General features: G+C 73.7%; 2 protein-coding genes across 2 annotated transcripts; both read left to right on the top strand.

Annotated features, from left to right (window-relative positions):
• Nucleotides 1-9,372: 9,372 nt before the first annotated feature.
• Nucleotides 9,373-13,172, top strand: LOC119565112 (ankyrin repeat domain-containing protein 50-like). The gene is given in 5 exon segments (XM_043525079.1): nt 9,373-9,519; nt 9,828-10,041; nt 10,240-10,480; nt 10,512-11,182; nt 11,185-13,172. Coding segments are annotated over 5 exon segments (3,261 nt in total).
• Nucleotides 13,173-15,066: 1,894 nt separating this feature from the next.
• On the top strand, nt 15,067-17,374 carry C1H11orf42 (chromosome 1 C11orf42 homolog). The gene is made up of 3 exons (XM_037889533.2): nt 15,067-15,270; nt 16,054-16,723; nt 17,250-17,374. The coding sequence occupies exons 1-3, from the start codon at nt 15,127-15,129 to the stop codon at nt 17,372-17,374; spliced, it is 939 nt and encodes a 312-aa protein (XP_037745461.2). The 5' UTR covers nt 15,067-15,126.
• Nucleotides 17,375-17,663: the final 289 nt, after the last annotated feature.

Below are 17,663 nucleotides of genomic sequence, written 5' to 3'. Positions count from 1 at the left end.
GCCCTGCGCGCCAGTGGCCAGCCCGGGGGCCGGATGGGATCGGGCGCCCCCTGAGGGGAAAAGCCCCATCCCCCAGTAGCCAGCAGGGGGGCCGGATGGGATTGGGCGCCCCCTGGAGGGGAAAGGCCCCGCGCGCCAGGGGCCGGCCAGGGGGCTGGGCGGGATCGGGCGCCCCCTGGAGGGGAAAGGCCGCGCGCCAGGGGCTGACCCTGGGGCCGGGCGGGATCGGGCGCCCCCTGCAGGGGAAAGGCCGCGCGCCAGGGGCTGGCCCTGGGGCCGGGCGGGATCGGGCGCCCCCTGCAGGGGAAAGGCCGCGCGCCAGGGGCTGGCCCTGGGGCCGGGCGGGATCGGGCGCCCCCTGCAGGGGAAAGGCCGCGCGCCAGTCGCTCGCACAGGTGTGAAGCTGTTTCTGGCCCCAGGTTGCTCGTTTCCTTCCCTTCTCCGCGGCTGGGCTCATCCCCCGGCCCCGGCCCTTGTTTCCCTGCCTCCACCCCGCGCTCTGCTCCGCGATGCTGCCGGCTCGGATCCCTGGTGCCCGCGCTCGCAATGGCCAGGCCCGGCCAGGCCCCCCGGGGTGCGGTGCCCGGGCCGGGGGTCTCCCTGGCGGAGCCCCCCCGCCGGTTTCCTGCCCCAGGCCGGAGCGAGCGGAAGTTTGGCGGCTCCTGCAGCCGCCGCGGGCCGGGTTAGAGCCGCCGGCAGGTGAGACCCGCCCCCGGGCCCCCCTGCACCGCCCCCCCGCACCGCCCCCCCGCACCACTCCCCCGCCCCTCGGGCCCCCCTGCACCGCCCCCCGCGATCTCCCCGCACCGCCCCCCGTGCACCGCCCCTGACCCTCCCGCACCTCTCCCCCGCTCCTCCCGGACCCTCCCGCACCGCCCCCCCTGCACCTCCCCCCGCGATCTCCCCGCACCGGCCCCCCCCCGCACCGCCCGGACCCCCTGCACTGCCCTCCCGCACCGGCCCCCCCCACACTGCCTGGACGCTCCCGCACCGCCCCCCCCGACCCCCCGGACTCCCCCGCACCGCCAGCCTGTGCTGGGCGCTGGCCCTGGAGCCACGCGGCCCCCCCCGCACCCCCCTCCTGGGCAGGACCGAGCCGGGGCAGCGCGGGGCCAATCGCAGCCCCCCCGTGAGCCCATGCGGCGGGGGCTCGTGGCGCAGCCGTGGGTCGGGGGGTGCAGCCCTGCCGAGGGGTGTCGGGGGGTTCACTCCCCGTCTCTCCCCAGAGCCCGACTCAGCTGAGGGTCCTGCCCGGGGCTGCCAGGCTGGGGGGCAGCAGGGGTCCCCAGGGGCTGCCGGGGCAGCGCCCCACCGGGGCCAGGGGGTGGGGGCTCTGGTCGGAACCGACGGGGCCCCCCAGCCCGGCACACGTCCCGCTGGGCCCTTCCTCCCGCAGAGTCACGGCCCGCGCCAGGGTCTCGGGGGATGGGGTGGGGGGCGGAGCTGCTCCTGGGGGGGAGCCCCAGCCCTGCGCCTGGCCCCCAGCCCGGCCCCCGCCTGGCAGTCGCTCAGACCCCCCCCCGGGAACACAGCGCCCGGCACCAAACTCCAGGGGCGCAGCTGGCTGGATCGGGGCCGGCGCCCCCCAGAGGGGAACAGCCCCAAGTCCCGGTCACCCAGCCCCCCGCCCTCCCCTGTGGCCCCCTGGGCTCTGCCCCCCGCCGGGAGGGGCCCGGAAACAAGGCGGGGAACTTTGTTACTGGGGGCGGCATCGGAGCCCAGCCCTGCCGGTGCCCCTCACTCCCGACCCGCAGCCCCCCACTAGCCCAGCCCTGCCCCCCCAGCCCTGCCAGTGCCCCTCACTCCCGACCCGCAGCCCCCCACTAGCCCAGCCCTGCCGGTGCCCCTCACTCCCGACCCGCAGCCCCCCCCAGCCCTGCCGGTGCCCCTCACTCCCGACCCGCAGCCCCTGCTCCCCCCAGCCCTGCCGGTGCCCCTCACACACCCCCGGCACCCCTTTCCAGGAGGGGTCCCGCCCTCTCTGGTTCCCTGCCCCAGGCCTGTGGGCGCTGGCCGGCTCCGGCCCGTGCCAGAGGCAGAGCAGGGATGGGCTGGAGCGGGAGCCGCCCTGCGCCAGGCCTCGCCCTGCCCGCTCGGGGAAGCGATACCCGCGGGCAGGGCCGGGAACGGGGGCCACTGCCGAGTTCCGGTCCCCAGGAAACCGGCCCCAGGCCCAGCGCCGGCAGGTCAGGGCCCGACGGGCCGGAACCAGCCTCTGGCACCAGCGTCACGGCCCCGCCCCACGGAGCTGCGGGCCTGGCCCCCCCGAGCTGGCCCCCCCGAGCTGGCCCCAGCGTCCCCATGTGCCTGTGGGGGGCAGGGCAGGGGAATGGGCTGCAGAGGGCAGGGTGAGGGCTCAGTCAGGAGGGCTGCAAGGGGGGCGGGCTCAGTGGGGAGCACTGTGCAGCAGGGGGTGGGGTGGGGTGGGGTGGGGTGGGGGGTCAGCAGGGGGCTGGGCTGCAGGGAGCGGGGTGGGGGGTGCTGACCCGTGGCGCTGGGGGTCGCGGGGCCGCAGGAGTTGCCATCTCTCCGTGACCAGGTGAACCCCAAGTTGCCCGTTCCCAGCCCTGGCGCCAGCCCTGGGAGCCTGCGCCCGTCTCCCAGCTGCTGAGCCCCTGCCCCACAGCACAGCGCCCCCTGGCGTCGCACTGGGCCCCCCCCCCGACTGCCGGGGAGAGCGCCCCCTGCTGAGCCCCTGCCCCACAGCACAGCGCCCCCCGGCGCCGCACTGGGCCCCCCCGACTGCCGGGGAGAGCGCCCCCTGCTGAGCCCCTGCCCCACAGCACAGCGCCCCCTGGCGTCGCACTGGGCCCCCCCCCCGACTCCGGGGAGAGCGCCCCCTGCTGAGCCCCTGCCCCACAGCACAGCGCCCCCTGGCGTCACACTGGGCCCCCCCGACTGCCGGGGAGAGCGCCCCCTACTGAGCCCCTGCCCCACAGCACAGCGCCCCCTGGCGCCGCACTGGCCCCCCCGACTGCCGGGGAGGGCGCCCCCTGCTGAGCCCCTGCCCCGCAGCACAGCGCCCCCTGGCGCCGCACTGGGCCCCCCCCCCCCGACTGCCGGGGAGAGCGCCCCCTGCTGAGCCCCTGCCCCACAGCACAGCGCCCCCTGGCGTCGCACTGGGCCCCCCGACTGCCGGGGAGAGCGCCCCCTGCTGAGCCCCTGCCCCACAGCACAGCGCCCCCTGGCGTCGCACTGGGCCCCCCGACTGCCGGGGAGAGCGCCCCCTGCTGAGCCCCTGCCCCACAGCACAGCGCCCCCTGGTGCCGCACTGGCCCCCCCCCCCCGACTGCCGAGGAGAGCGCCCCCTGCTGAGCCCCTGCCCCACAGCACAGCGCCCCCTGGCGCCGCACTGGCCCCCCCGACTGCCGGGGAGAGCGCCCCCTGCTGAGCCCCTGCCCCACAGCACAGCGCCCCCTGGCGCCGCACTGGGCCCCCCCCCCGACTGCCGAGGAGAGCGCCCCCTGCTGAGCCCCTGCCCCACAGCACAGCGCCCCCTGGCGCCGCACTGGGCCCCCCCCCCCCGACTGCCGGGGAGAGCGCCCCCTGCTGAGCCCCTGCCCCACAGCACAGCGCCCCCTGGTGCCGCACTGGGCCCCCCCCCCCGACTGCCGGGGAGAGCGCCCCCTGCTGAGCCCCTGCCCCACCGCACAGCGCCCCCCGGCGCCGCACTGGGCCCCCCCCCCGACTGCCGGGGAGAGCGCCCCCTGCTGAGCCCCTGCCCCACAGCACAGCGCCCCCTGGCGCCGCACTGGGCCCCCCGACTGCCGGGGAGAGCGCCCCCTGCTGAGCCCCTGCCCCACAGCACAGCGCCCCCCGGCGCCGCACTGGGCCCCCCGACTGCCGGGGAGAGCGCCCCCTGCTGAGCCCCTGCCCCACAGCACAGCGCCCCCTGGCGCCGCACTGGGCCCCCCCCCACCCGACTGCCGGGGAGAGCGCCCCCTGCTGAGCCCCTGCCCCACAGCACAGCGCCCCCTGGCGCAGCACTGGCCCCCCCCGACTGCCGGGGAGAGCGCCCCCTGCTGAGCCCCTGCCCCGCAGCACAGCGCCCCCTGGCGCCGCACTGGGCCCCCCCGACTACGGGGAGAGCGCCCCCTGCTGAGCCCCTGCCCCACAGCACAGCGCCCCCTGGCGCAGCACTGGCCCCCCCCCGACTGCCGGGGAGAGCGCCCCCTGCTGAGCCCCTGCCCCGCAGCACAGCGCCCCCTGGTGCCGCACTGGGCCCCCCGACTGCCGGGGAGAGCGCCCCCTGCTGAGCCCCTGCCCCACAGCACAGCGCCCCCCGGCGCCGCACTGGGCCCCCCCCCGACTGCCGGGGAGAGCGCCCCCTGCTGAGCCCCTGCCCCACAGCACAGCGCCCCCTGGCGTCGCACTGGGCCCCCCGACTGCCGGGGAGAGCGCCCCCTGCTGAGCCCCGGCCCCACAGCACAGCGCCCCCTGGTGCCGCACTGGGCCCCCCCCCCCCCGACTGCCGAGGAGAGCGCCCCCTGCTGAGCCCCTGCCCCACAGCACAGCGCCCCCTGGCGTCACACTGGCCCCCCCCGACTGCCGGGGAGAGCGCCCCCTGCTGAGCCCCTGCCCCACAGCACAGCGCCCCCTGGCGCCGCACTGGGCCCCCCCCCCCCCGACTGCCGGGGAGAGCGCCCCCTGCTGAGCCCCTGCCCCACAGCACAGCGCCCCCTGGCGTCACACTGGGCCCCCCGACTGCCGGGGAGAGCGCCCCCTGCTGAGCCCCTGCCCCACAGCACAGCGCCCCCCGGCGCCGCACTGGGCCCCCCCCCCCCCGACTGCCGGGGAGAGCGCCCCCTGCTGAGCCCCTGCCCCACAGCACAGCGCCCCCTGGCGCCGCACTGGGCCCCCCGACTACGGGGAGAGCGCCCCCTGCTGAGCCCCTGCCCCACAGCACAGCGCCCCCTGGCGCCGCACTGGCCCCCCCCGACTGCCGGGGAGAGCGCCCCCTGCTGAGCCCCTGCCCCGCAGCACAGCGCCCCCTGGTGCCGCACTGGGCCCCCCGACTGCCGGGGAGAGCGCCCCCTGCTGAGCCCCTGCCCCACAGCACAGCGCCCCCCGGCGCCGCACTGGGCCCCCCCCCGACTGCCGGGGAGAGCGCCCCCTGCTGAGCCCCTGCCCCACAGCACAGCGCCCCCTGGCGTCGCACTGGGCCCCCCGACTGCCGGGGAGAGCGCCCCCTGCTGAGCCCCTGCCCCACAGCACAGCGCCCCCTGGTGCCGCACTGGGCCCCCCCCCCCCGACTGCCGAGGAGAGCGCCCCCTGCTGAGCCCCTGCCCCACAGCACAGCGCCCCCTGGCGCCGCACTGGCCCCCCCGACTGCCGGGGAGAGCGCCCCCTGCTGAGCCCCTGCCCCACAGCACAGCGCCCCCTGGCGTCACACTGGCCCCCCCGACTGCCGGGGAGAGCGCCCCCTGCTGAGCCCCTGCCCCACAGCACAGCGCCCCCTGGCGCCGCACTGGCCCCCCCGACTGCCGGGGAGAGCGCCCCCTGCTGAGCCCCTGCCCCACAGCACAGCGCCCCCTGGCGTCACACTGGCCCCCCCGACTGCCGGGGAGGGCGCCCCCTGCTGAGCCCCTGCCCCGCAGCACAGCGCCCCCTGGCGCCGCACTGGCCCCCCGACTGCCGGGGAGAGCGCCCCCTGCTGAGCCCCTGCCCCACAGCACAGCCCCCCTGGCGTCGCACTGGCCCCCCCGACTGCCGGGGAGGGCGCCCCCTGCTGAGCCCCTGCCCCACAGCACAGCGCCCCCTGGCGCCGCACTGGCCCCCCCGACTGCCGGGGAGGGCGCCCCCTGCTGAGCCCCTGCCCCACAGCACAGCGCCCCCCGGCGCCGCACTGGGCCCCCCGACTGCCGGGGAGAGCGCCCCAGCTCGTGCTCAGTTGTACGTGCCCCCCAGCCCCTTCCCCCGCCGCACCCGGGGCTGCGCGGTTCCCTCTGGGCACGCCGGGGATCCGGGCACCCGGCTGAGGTTTAAGGTGTGGACCTGGGGAATCAGCAGCCGCGTCCCAGGGGCGCGTCCCCCCTGCGGGATCGGCCAGGCCGGGAGCCCACGCAGCAGCAGCCTGGGCCACCCGTCCCCGTGGGTCACTGGCCCGAAACCAGCTCGAGAGCAAGCGCAAGCCCGAACCCCTTGGTGCTGGGGCGTGGGGTGAGTGTGGAGCCTGGGGCTGCGGGTCGGCAGTGAGGGGCACCGGCAGAGCTGGGTGGGGCAGGGCCGGGCTAGCGGGGGTCTGTGGGTCGGGAGTGAGGGGCGGAGGAGGGGCAGGGGTGTGGCAGGGGAGGGGAGGGGGAGTTGTGGGGGAGGGGGAGGGGCATAGCGGGTGAGCTGCGGGGGAGGGGGAGGTAGATGGGGCAGGGGAGAGGCAGGGGCATGGCGGGGGAGGGGAGAGGGAGCTGCGGGGGAGGGGCGGGGCGTGGAGGGGGAGGGGGAGTCATAGGGGAGGGGGAGGGGCATGGGAGGGAAGGTGGAGCCGCGGGGCAGGGGGAGGTAGACGGGGCGGGGGAGGGGAGGGGGAGCTGCGGGGGAGGGGGAGGGGCAGGGGCTTGGCGGGGGAGCCATGGGGGAGGGGCGGGGCGTGGCGGGGGAGGGGCAGGGGCGTGGTGGGGGAGGGGAGGGGGAGCTGCGGGGGAGGGGCGGGGCGTGGAGGGGGAGGGGGAGTCATAGGGGAGGGGGAGGGGCATGGGAGGGAAGGTGGAGCCGCGGGGCAGGGGAGGTAGACGGGGCGGGGGAGGGGAGGGGGAGCTGCGGGGGAGGGGGAGGGGCAGGGGCGTGGAGGGGGAGCCATGGGGGAGGGGCGGGGCGTGGCGGGGGAGGGGCAGGGGCGTGGAGGGGGAGCCATGGGGGAGGGGGAGGGGGAGGGGCGTGGCACAGGAGGGGCAGGGGCGTGGTGGGGGAGGGGAGGGGGAGCCGTGGGGGGAGGGAGATGTGGTGGGGGAGGGGGAGGGGCATGGGAGGGAAGGTGGAGCCGCGGGGCAGGGGGAGGTAGACGGGGCGGGGGAGGGGAGGGGGAGCTGCGGGGGAGGGGGAGGGGCAGGGGTGTGGCGGGGGAGGGACAGGGAGCCGTGGGGGGAGGTGGGTGTGGTGGGGGAGGGGGAGGGGCATGGGAGGGAAGGTGGAGCCGCGGGGCAGGGGGAGGTAGACGGGGCGGGGGGCGCTGTGCGGCGGGGAGGGCGGGGCCGGGCAGCTGTAGGATTGTAGGTCTGTGGCTCGGGGGCCAGGGCACAATTCCAAGAGCAAGTAGCTGGAAGCAGCAGCGATTGTTTACGTGGATCAGAAGCAGGAAGCCGTTAAACAAGGAGCGAGCTGCAGGAGGAGACTCAAGGACGATAAGGCCACTGCGGAGAAACTCCCTGAACTCTTTGCATCGGTCTTCACGGCCGAGGATGTGAGGGAGATTCCCAAACCTGAGCCTTCTTTTTAGGTGACAGATCTGCGGAACTGTCCCAGATTGAGGTGTCATTAGAGGAGGTTTGGGAACAAATTGATAAATTAAATGGCAATAAGTCACCAGGACCCGATGGGATTCACCCAAGAGATCTGAAGGAACTCAAATGTGAAATTGCAGGACGACTAACTGTGGTAGGTAACCTATTGCTTAAATCAGCTTCTGTCCCAGATGGCTGGAGGATAGCTAATGTGAGGCCAATTTTTAAAAAGGGCTCCAGAGGTGATTACAGGCTGGTAAGCCTCACTTCAGTACCGGGCAAACTGGTTGAAACTATCATAAAGAACAAAATTGTCAGACACAGAGATGAACATAATTTGTTGGGGAAGAGTCAACATGGCTGTTGTAAAGGGAAATCCTGCCTCACCAATCTGCTAGAATTCTTTGAGGGGGTCAACAAGCACGCGGACAAAGGGGATCCAGTGGATCTAGGGTACATTTTCAGAAAGCCTTTGACAAGGCCCCGCACCAAAGGCTCTTAAGCAAAGTAAAAAAATGAGGAGTACTTGTGGCATGTTAGAGACTAAGCAAAGTGAGCTGCCATGGGATAAGGGGGAAGCTTCGCTCATGGATCGGTAACTGGTTGAAAGAGGAAACAAAGGGTAGGAATCTATGGTCAGTTTTCAGAATGGAGAGAGGTGAATAGTGGTGTCCCCAGGGGTCTGTACTGGGCCCAGTCCTATTTACCATATTCATAAATGATCTGGAAAAAGGGGTAAACAGTGAGGTGGCAAACTTTGCAGATGTTACAAAATTAATCAAAATAGTTAAGTCCCAGGCAGACTGCGAAGAACTACAAAAGGGTCTCTCAAAATAGGGTGACTGGGCAAACTGGCAGACGAAATTCAATGCTGATAAATGCAAAGCAATGCACATGGGAAAACATCATCCCAAGTATACTACACAATGACGGGGTCTGAATTAGCTGTTACCACTCGAGAGAGATCTTGGAGTCCTTGTGGGCAGTTCTCTGAAAGCATCCACTCAATGGGCAGCAGCAGCCAAAAAGCGAACAGAGTGCTGGGAATCATTAGGAAAGGGAGAGATAATGAGACGGAAAACATCGTGTTGCCGCTCTAGAAATCCCTGGTTCGCCCACAGCTTGAGTACTGGGCGCAGATGTGGTCGCCCCATCTGAAGAATGATATACTGGAAAAGGTTCAGAAAAGGGCAACAGAAACGATGAGGGGTCTGGAACAGCTTCCGTATGAGGAGAGATTAATCAGACTGGGACTTCTCAGCGTGGAAAAGAAGAGCAGGGCAAAGCAGGCGGCTCCGTGGCGGGGCGGGGGATGGCCGTGGGGGGTGGGCATGGGGCCGTGGCAGGGCAGGCGTCACCATGGCGGGGCGGGGGATGGGCATGGCAGGGCGGGGAATGGGCATGGGGCCGTGGCAGGGCAGGTGGGGCCGTGGCGGGGCGGGGGATGGGCATGGGGCCGTGGCAGGGCAGGTGGGGCCGTGGCGGAGTAGGGGGTGGGCGTGGGGCCATGGCAGGGCAGGTGGCAGCATGGCAGGGCAGGGGGTGGGCATGGGGCGGTGGCAGGGGCACACTTGGGCAGTCGTGGCATCGCTGGGTGAACTCTCCTCTCCCCCCACAGGTCTGCCCCTGCCCGGCCATGCTGCCCCCCAGGAACACGGCGGCCAGGGCACGGCTGCCCCGATCTGGGCCCGCCGTGGGGCAGCATGACGGGGGTGGAGAGCCTGCTGCGGGGCAAACCCTTCCACTGCCGGGAGTGGGCGCTGCAGCGGCTGGCGCGGGGGCTGGCACGGGGCAAGCCGGGGGGGGCTGCTGCTCACGGGGGGGCCGGGCAGCGGTAAGACGGCGCTGTGCACGGAGCTGCTGTGGCCCACGTCGGAGCAGGGCCACCAGGCGGGGCTGGGCGCCCGGGCGCTGGGCTGGCACTTCTGCCAGGCCCATGACGCTGTCCCCGCACCACTTCGTCCTGGGCCTGGCGCGCCAGGTGGAGCGCTGCCCCCTGCTGCCTGGGTACGGCCCCCGCCTGCGCCAGCCTGGGGCCCAGGCCACCCTGCAGCCCGCCCGCTGCGAGCAACACCTTAAAGAGGTGAGAGCCCCAGACTGTGCCCTGAGACTGCGCCCTGTGCCCCCAGCGCCCCCCAGACTGCCCCCAGTGTGCCCCCAGACTCTCCCCTGTGCCCCCAGACTCTCCCCTGTGCCTCCAGCATCCCCCAGACTGCCCCCTGTGCCCCCAATGCCCCCTGTGCCCCCAGACTCTCCCCTGTGCCCCTAGATTGCCCCCAGCACCCCCAGACTGCCCCATGAGCCCCCCAGCCTGCCCTTGGGTGGGGCAGAGACTCTCCCCAACTACATCTCCTCAGGGGGCTGCCCCTGTAACCCCTCCCATCGCCCTGGGGGTCTGGTCTCCCCTCTGTCCCCCGGATCTCCCCAGAGGCGGCTGCTGCTGGTGGACATGGGCGGCGCCCTGGGGGCCAGCGCGTGGCAGCCGGGGGGGCACAGCGCCACCATCACCCAGCTGCTGCCCCCTACCCCCGGCTGCTGCCCCCCTGGCTGCTGCTCGTCTGCTCAGCCCGGCGCCATGGCAAGGCGCTCGCCCGGATGTTCGCCGGTGAGAGCCTGGCTGGGGGGCGGGGTGGGGCGGGCGGCTGTTTGCATGGAGGGAGGGGCTGGGATGGGGGTGGGGGCTGGATTCAGATGGGGGCCGGCAGCACGCTGGGGGGCGGCAGTTGCACACGGGGGGAGGCTAGTTGCACGCGGCGGGGAGGCCTGTGGCACCCCCTGGCTGACCCCACCCACCTGCCCCCAGGGTTCCGGCGGATCGGCCTGGACGACCTGCGGTGGGCGCCGGCGGTGCGGGACGGGCAGCGATACGTCCTGGGCCGGCTGGAGCAGGAGGTGGGGCTGCCCCGGCACTGGACCCACGAGGCGGCCACGATGCTCAACCAGCTGCACATCAAGAGCGTTGGCTGCATCCTGTACCTGGAGCGGGTGCTGGGCGGGGTGGCTGAAGGGTCGGTGGTGCTGCGGGAGACCCGCCACATCCCCGGCAGGCGGCACCCGGATCCTCTTCCATGCCAGCTTCGCCGAGTGGCTGCTGGACGTGAAGTTCTGCACCCAGCACTACCTGGGCAGCGCGGCTGAGGGCCACGGCCTGCTGGCCCTCAGTGCCGCCAGCCGCCCCCCCCCCCCAGCTCCGCCCCCGCGAGGTGCACGGCCTGGCCCCCACCTGCTGTGCGCCGGCCTGCACCTGCCGCCCTGCCAGCGGGCGCTCTGGGTGGTGTGGCAGGACGTGCCCGTGGCCCACTGCCTGCAGGCTGACCTGCCGACACTGCCCCTGGAGACGGAGGTGCTGAGGCTGCTGGGGCTGGCGGGGGCACGCCTGGGCGAACGGGAGGCCGGCGTGGGGGCCCTGCTGCACCAGGCGCTGGAGCGGGAGGACTCGGTCCGCAAGCTGCTGGAGAGCGGGGCCAGCGCCAGCCAGCGGGATGCCAACGGGTGCACCCTGCTGGCCAGTGCTGCCCACAGCGGCAACCCCAAGGTGGCCAGCCTGCTGCTGGCCTGGGGCGCCGAGGTGAAGGCCCCTGACCGGCACGGGCAGACCCCGCTGACACTGGCCGCACAGCAGGGCCATGCTAAGGTCCTGCACTGCCTGCTTCCCCATGGCGCTAACGTCAACCACGCTGACCGGAAGGTCTGGACGGCGCTGCGCTTGGCTGCCTGGGGTGGGCACGCCGAGGCCATGGACACCCTGCTGCGGGCACGGACATGGACAGCCGGGACACGGAGGACCACACGGCGCTGTGGGCAGCCGCCTGGGGGGGCCACGAGGACATCGGGCGGACGCTGCTGGCGCACGGTGCCCAGGTGAACTGGGCCGACACCGAGGGGCGCACGGCCCTGATCGCTGCCACCTACATGGGGCACCGTGAGATTGCGGAGTAGCTGCTCAGTCACGGCGCCGACATTGACCACGCCGATGTGGACGGGCGCACGGCACTGTCCCTGGCGGCCCTGTGCGTGCCGGCCAGCCGCGGCCACGTCGAGGTGGTGAGCCTGCTGCTGGAGCGCGGGGCTGACATGGAGCAGGTGGACACCGTGGGGCGCAGCCCCCTGCTGGCGGCCGCCGCCATGGGGCACGGCACCATGGTGCAGACCCTGCTGCTGTGGGGCGCGGCTGCGGGCTCCAAGGACGGTGAGGGCCGGACAGCTCTGAGCCTGGTGGCCGCCCAGGGCAATGAGGACATGGTGCAGGCCCTGCTGGAGCGCGGGCTGGACGAGAACCACCAGGACGCCATGGGCTGGAGCCCGCTACACCTGGCCGCCAGCGAGGGGCACATGGGGGCCTGTGGGGCACTGGCCAAGCATGGCGCCCACCTAGCCCAGCAGGACCGGGACGGCCGCACCCCCCTCATCCTGGCAGCCCAGGAGGGCCGCGGCGAGTGCGTGCAGCTGCTGCTGGAGAGCGGCTCAGCCGTGGATCACCGGGGCCATGATGGGGGCGCAGCGCTGGGCGCGGCTGCACTGGGGGGGCACCGTGGCACAGCTGAGCTGCTGCTGCGCCATAGGGCTGACCCCAACCTGCTGGATGCCAAGGGGCGGCCCCTGGCCTACCTGCTGGTGCTGGAGGGACACCAGGCCCTGCTGGAGCTGCTCCTGGCAAGCGGCAGCGACCTGGAGGCGCGGGGTGCCCAGGAGCGCACGGCGCTGCACGTCTCCTGCTGGCAGGGGCGGCTGGAGGCGGCGCGGGCGCTGGTGCACCATGGCGCCGATGTCAATGCACCGGACACGGAGCAGCGCTCGGCCCTGCACTCGGCCGCCTGGCAGGGCCACGCCAGCACCGTGACCTTCCTGCTGGAGTGTGGGGTCCACGTGGACCAGGCCTGCATCCAGGGCGCCATGGCACTGGGCATCGCCGCCCAGGAGGGCCATAGCGAGGTGGCGCGGGCACTGCTGGAGAAGGGCGCTGACCCCACCCACACCGACCGGTACGGGCGCACGCCCAGCCACGTGGCCGCCCGCTGGGGCCACGCCGCCATCCTGCACCTGCTGCAGAGTTACAGGGCGCCAACCGCCACCACCACCTCCCCGCTGGGCGCCTCCAGCCGCTCCTCCGCCAGCTCCGGCAGCAGCCCCCCGGCGGCCCCCGCCCCCAGCCAGGGTCCCGGCTCGGCCTTGCCAGAGTCTGTGACCCAGCGTGGCAAGTTGTCTGACGCCTCCCTGCACGGCTCCTGCAGCTCCACCTGCCACTCGCTGGCCACGGCACAGACAGTGCCGGCCGACCGCCCGACCTTCACCCAGCAGCTGCAGGCCCGGCCCCCCAGCCCCAGCTCCCCGCCCCCAAGAGCCCCCAGCCGCAGGCAGGCAGCCCAGGGTGGGAGGAGCCATCCCCCGAGTGGGACATCAAGCCCAACGGCCTCCTGCCCTGGCCAGGCAGGGGGCCGACGCGGACCCTCCCTCTCACCTCCCTCGCCAGGCTGGACCCCCAGCTGCGCCTCCAGCGAGCCGTCCAGCTGCGCTTCGAGGGCCCCACCTGCTGCAGCGACCCCAGAAAGGAGACGGCGCTGTGAAGGGAGCAGGGCCACCCCCACAGGGGCTGGGGTGTGGGGGCAGCGCTGGGCTGGGGCCATAAGGGAGGGGCAGCACCGGGCTGGGTTATCTGTGGGGTGCCCCTGGCAGCACCGGGAGCCTGTTCCAGCCAGGGGGGCAGGTGTGCTGCTGGAGGGATATTATTCTGGGTGAGCGCTGCAGGGGCCCCCCACCTCCATTGCCTTTGCAGGTGGAGCCACCCACGGAGAACAGCCCCATGGGGCCGGAGACGAGGCCGAGCAGAGACAGGACCTGCAGTGGCTGCTGGCGGGCACAAGCTGCCATGGACTGGGGAGGAGGGCTGCACCCCGGGGCAGGGGGTCTCGGCACAGATGGGGGGATGAGGCAGAGGCTGCTCCCCTAAGCAAAATGAGGGGAGGGGAACGGGCAGGGCTGCGGGTCGCCAAGGGGGCTGCAGGTCGGGAGTGAGGGGCGCCGGGGGGCTGGTGGGAGCCCAGGGGGCTGGGGGTCAGGAGTGAGGGGCGCCGGGGGGGCTGGGGGGAGCCCAGGGGGCTGGGGGTCAGGAGGGAGGGGCGCCGGGGGGGCTTGGGGGGAGCCCAGGGGGCTGCAGGTCGGGAGTGAGGGGCGCCGGGGGGGCAGGGGGCTGCGGATCGGGAGTGAGGGGCGCCGGGGGGGTTGGGGGGAGCCCAGGGGGCTGCGGGTCGGGAGTGAGGGGCGCCGGGGGGGTTGGGGGGAGCCCAGGGGGCTGCGGGTCGGGAGTGAGGGGCGCCGGGGGGCCGGGGGAAGCCCAGGGGGCTGCGGGTCGGGAGTGAGGGGCGCCAGGGGGGCTGGGGGTTTGTCATTTTGGCAGTATCAGTGACTGGAAGCAGCCGCTGAAGCCAGGCCGGGGGCTGGGTCCGTTTCGCCCCCTTCCTCTCCCCCCCTTGCCTGGGTCCTGCACAATTGGGGGCTGTACCTGGTGCTGTTACAATGTCTCAGGAGGCTGTGGGCTGCACTTAATTTGCATATATTTGCATTACGATAATAAATACCCCCCACCTTGCTCTGGCGTGTTGGCACGGGCATGAGGGGGCCGAGGCAGCTGTGGGCAGCTCCCCCGGTACCAGCCCCTGGCGGGGGGTCCGTACGGAACCCGGGTTATTCTCAGCTTCTGCCCCAGGGGGGCCTGAGGGTGTTGTGGGGGGAGGGGCCGCACCCTGGGGAGGGGCCAGAGCCCCCCAAGCCTCCCCTCCCTCGGCCCGCTGGGCACCCCCCCGTCCCCCCCATGCAATGGGCTCATGGACCCCGACTCCCCCCTCTCCATGCAACAGGCCCATCAGCCCCGATTGCCCCCGGCTCGCGCCAGCCCCACGCAGGGGGCCTGGGCTCGAGTCAGGGCAGAGCACAGAGACAGACATGTCACGGGGCCGGTGGGTGCGGCTGGCGCCCGAGGGTGACAGGGCAGGAACCAGCTGGGATGGGGGCCCAGCCCCAGGTGGCCGTTCGCAGGCCGTTCGCAGGCTGCAGGCCCCTGGTGCTGGGGGAGCCGCGCTCTCTCCCGCCGGACCGGTCACGTCCCTGGCCTGGCCCCTGCGCTGTCCCCATGTCGGCCCTGACGCGCCCCCCTGGACGGGACCCACGGCCGGGGGCAGCGCGGGGAGTGGCCTGCAGGGTCTGGGGCCAGGCCCCTGGGAGCAAGGTCCCTCCCTGCCAGCTGCCCGATGCTGCTGCGGGGACACCCGGTGGGGGGCCCACCTGGCAGGGGCCAGGAGCCGCCCAAAGGTTGGTGGGAGCCCAGGGTGGCCACCGCCTGCCCAGCCCCCTCCGCCACCATGGCCTGGACAGGCTGCTGGGTTATCTGGGGGGGTCCCGGAATGGGGAGGGGTGGGATGAGGAGCCCCAGGACCGCGGGGGGGAGCTGGGCCCTGGCTCTGACTGCCCCCCCCCGCCGCTGTCCCGTCACCGCCCCAGGCCAGGGGGAGCCCAAGCCCCAGTCACACCTGGCATTGCCCCACGCAGGAGCCCCGTCTCCCCCAGGGGGCACCCCAGGGCCGGGGGCGCGGGTCCTTGGCGAGCCCGGGCTGTGGCCGTGAGGCAGGAGGGGTGGGACTGGCCAGGGGAGGGGGCTGATGGAGCCAGCGGCTTTGTGACCTCACAGCCAGGCCCCATGCCCAGCTGGGGCCCCAGGCCTGGGCTCTCCCGGCAGGGCCAGTGCAGCCCCCACGCCCGGCCCCTGAACATGGCGGATGGTGGGGCCTTGGCGCTGGAGATCGGAGAGGCCGATACCAGCTGGGCACTGATCAAAGACAAGGTGGGAGCAGGGGCGGTGTGGAGCGTGGGGTTCCTGCAGGGGGTCACATGCCCTGCCCCATGTCCACCCCGGGGGCAGCCCAGGCCAAGGCTAGTCGGGGCTGTGAAGGGAGCCCCTGAGATGTGCTGCGAGCACAGCACCGCTGCAGTGCTGGGGGCAGGCCCCAGAGCCGGCCGCATCTCCGGGCCAGGCCAGTCCCTGCACAACCAGCCCCCCGCCCCGCCCCAGAGCCGGCCGCATCTCCGGGCCAGGCCAGTCCCTGCACAACCAGCCCCCCGCCCCGCCCCAGAGCCGGCCGCATCTCCGGGCCAGGCCAGTCCCTGCACGACCCGCCCCCCGCCCCGCCCCAGAGCCGGCCGCATCTCCGGGCCGGGCCAGTCCCTGCACGACCCGCCCCCCGTCCCGCCCCAGAGCCGGCCGCATCTCCGGGCCGGGCCAGTCCCTGCACGACCCGCCCCCCCGCCCTGCCCCGCCCCAGAGCCGGCCGCATCTCCGGGCCAGGCCAGTCCCTGCACGACCCGCCCCCCGCCCCGCCCCAGAGCCGGCCGCATCTCCGGGCCGGGCCAGTCCCTGCACGACCCGCCCCCTGCCCCGCCCCAGAGCCGGCCGCATCTCCGGGCCGGGCCAGTCCCTGCACGACCCGCCCCCCGCCCCGCCCCAGAGCCGGCCGCAGCTCCGGGCCGGGCCAGGGGGGTTCAGCCATATGGCCTTCGGGCTGCGCGTGGCTCGGTGGCCCATGGGGGGTCCCCGTCCCCAGCCCCTCTAACCGCGCCGTCCCGGCAGGTGGTCGAGGAGTGCTTTGGCCCCGCCGTGGTGCCCGTGCCCTTCCTGGAGGACGCCGCGGCCTACGACCTGCTGAGCGTGCTGGTGAGGAGGCCGGGCCGGGCGCCGCGCCTGCTGGGGCGGGCCCGGCCCCTGGTGCCGGTGGGGGGGCTGCCACAGCTGGCGCAGCGGGGGCTGGAGCCGGCGGAGCTGGCGCGCTGCACACGGGAATACGGCGCCCGGGCGCGGGGCGAGGCGCGCTACGAGGAGACGCGGCTGGTGGAGGGCGCCCCATGCCACATCCGCCTGCAGCTGGCCGACGTGCACAAGAAGGTCGCCTTCCTGGCCCTGCGCCCCGGCCAGGTGGCCCTGCGCCCCGACCTGCCCTGGCTCCGGGGCCTGCGCAGCCTCTACCTCCTGCACGAGGTCTTCTGCTGCTCCGGCCTGGTGCTGGCCGTCACCCGGGGGCAGGCCCAGCGCGCCCTGCGCCTGCCGGGGCCCTGCCCCATCGCCTTCGGCTGCCTCAAGTTCGCCCTCGGCCCCCGCGGCCTCCTCGGGCCCCAGAAGCCCGTGGGCCCCGCGCTGCCCGCCAGGGTGGCCTGGCTCAAGCTGGCGTCGCTGGAGCCCCCGGCGCCTCCCGCCAACAGCAGCCCCAAGGGCCAGAGCCCCTTCCGCCGGGCCTCCAGGAGAGGTAAGGGGGCTGGCGTGGGCGGAGGCCGGGGGGCGCTGGGGGGCCATGGGCCTTGGGGGGGCCGTGGGGCTCATAGGGCCAGCCCCAGGCTTGGCCACCACTTGGGGACAGGTAACCGGGCCAGCGTGGGGGGGGGGGGCCATGGGGAGCTTAGGGCCAGCCCCAGCCTTGGCCCTCACTCTGGGGCAGGCAGCACTGGAGTGAGGCCGGCCCTGGGGGTCTCCTGGCTTGGGGGCTGGGGGGTCATGGGCAGACAGGCCCCAAACATGTCCCCCAGACCGGGCAGGGTCAATCTGCCAATTTGGGGGGTCATTTAGGGCGGCCCATGGGTGGGGGATTCTGGGAGTCTCTGGGAGCCCCCTGCAGGTCCAGCCAGGGCAGCATGACCCTGGGGCCCCGCGGCACCCCTAGGCAGCCTGGCTCAGCCCCCCTTAGCTCTGTGCCGGAGCGTGCCCAGCTAGTGCCCACCCTAGGGCAATAGGGACCCACAAGGGCCCTGCAACGCCAGCCCCCTCTCTGTCCCCAGGGAAGTGGCCGTTCACCAGAAGCCGCGCCCAGCCAGCCGCCCCCAGCCGCAGGGACCCGGACCGGCACGCCATGTCCCTGCCACTGCTGCAGAGCCCGAGCACCGAGTCCGAGAGCGACGGCTGAACCGGGCCCCGACCCGCCATGCAACACGGCATCTGCACTGAACCCAGCTGGGCCTCTGAGTGTCCTGGGGGGCTCCTGGCCAGGGCAGGGCCGGGCTGGGCAGGACCCAGGGCAGGGCAGGACCCAAGGCAGGGCAGGGCTCAGGGCAGGGCAGGACCCAGGGCAGGGCAAGGCAGGGCCCAGGGCAGGGCAGGGCAGGACCCAGGGCAGGGCAGGACCCAAGGCAGGGCAGGGCAGGGCAGGACTCAAGGCAGGGTGGGGCCGAGCTCAGGGCTGGGCAGGGCTCAGG

Source organism: Chelonia mydas, chromosome 1, assembly GCF_015237465.2.
Source record: "Chelonia mydas isolate rCheMyd1 chromosome 1, rCheMyd1.pri.v2, whole genome shotgun sequence".
NCBI classification, from domain to species: Eukaryota; Metazoa; Chordata; order Testudines; family Cheloniidae; genus Chelonia; species Chelonia mydas.
The sequence above is the reverse complement of the archived record's forward strand: the minus strand, read 5'-3'. Positions and strand labels throughout refer to the sequence as shown.

Coding starts and splice junctions, on each gene's coding strand:
- C1H11orf42 (XM_037889533.2), top strand. CDS start 15,127: ATGCCCAGCTGGGGCCCCAGGCCTGGGCTCTCCCGGCAGGGCCAGTGC. Junction 15,271..16,053: donor GGGCACTGATCAAAGACAAG/GTGGGAGCAGGG, acceptor CCGTCCCGGCAG/GTGGTCGAGGAGTGCTTTGG. Junction 16,724..17,249: donor CCGCCGGGCCTCCAGGAGAG/GTAAGGGGGCTG, acceptor CTCTGTCCCCAG/GGAAGTGGCCGTTCACCAGA.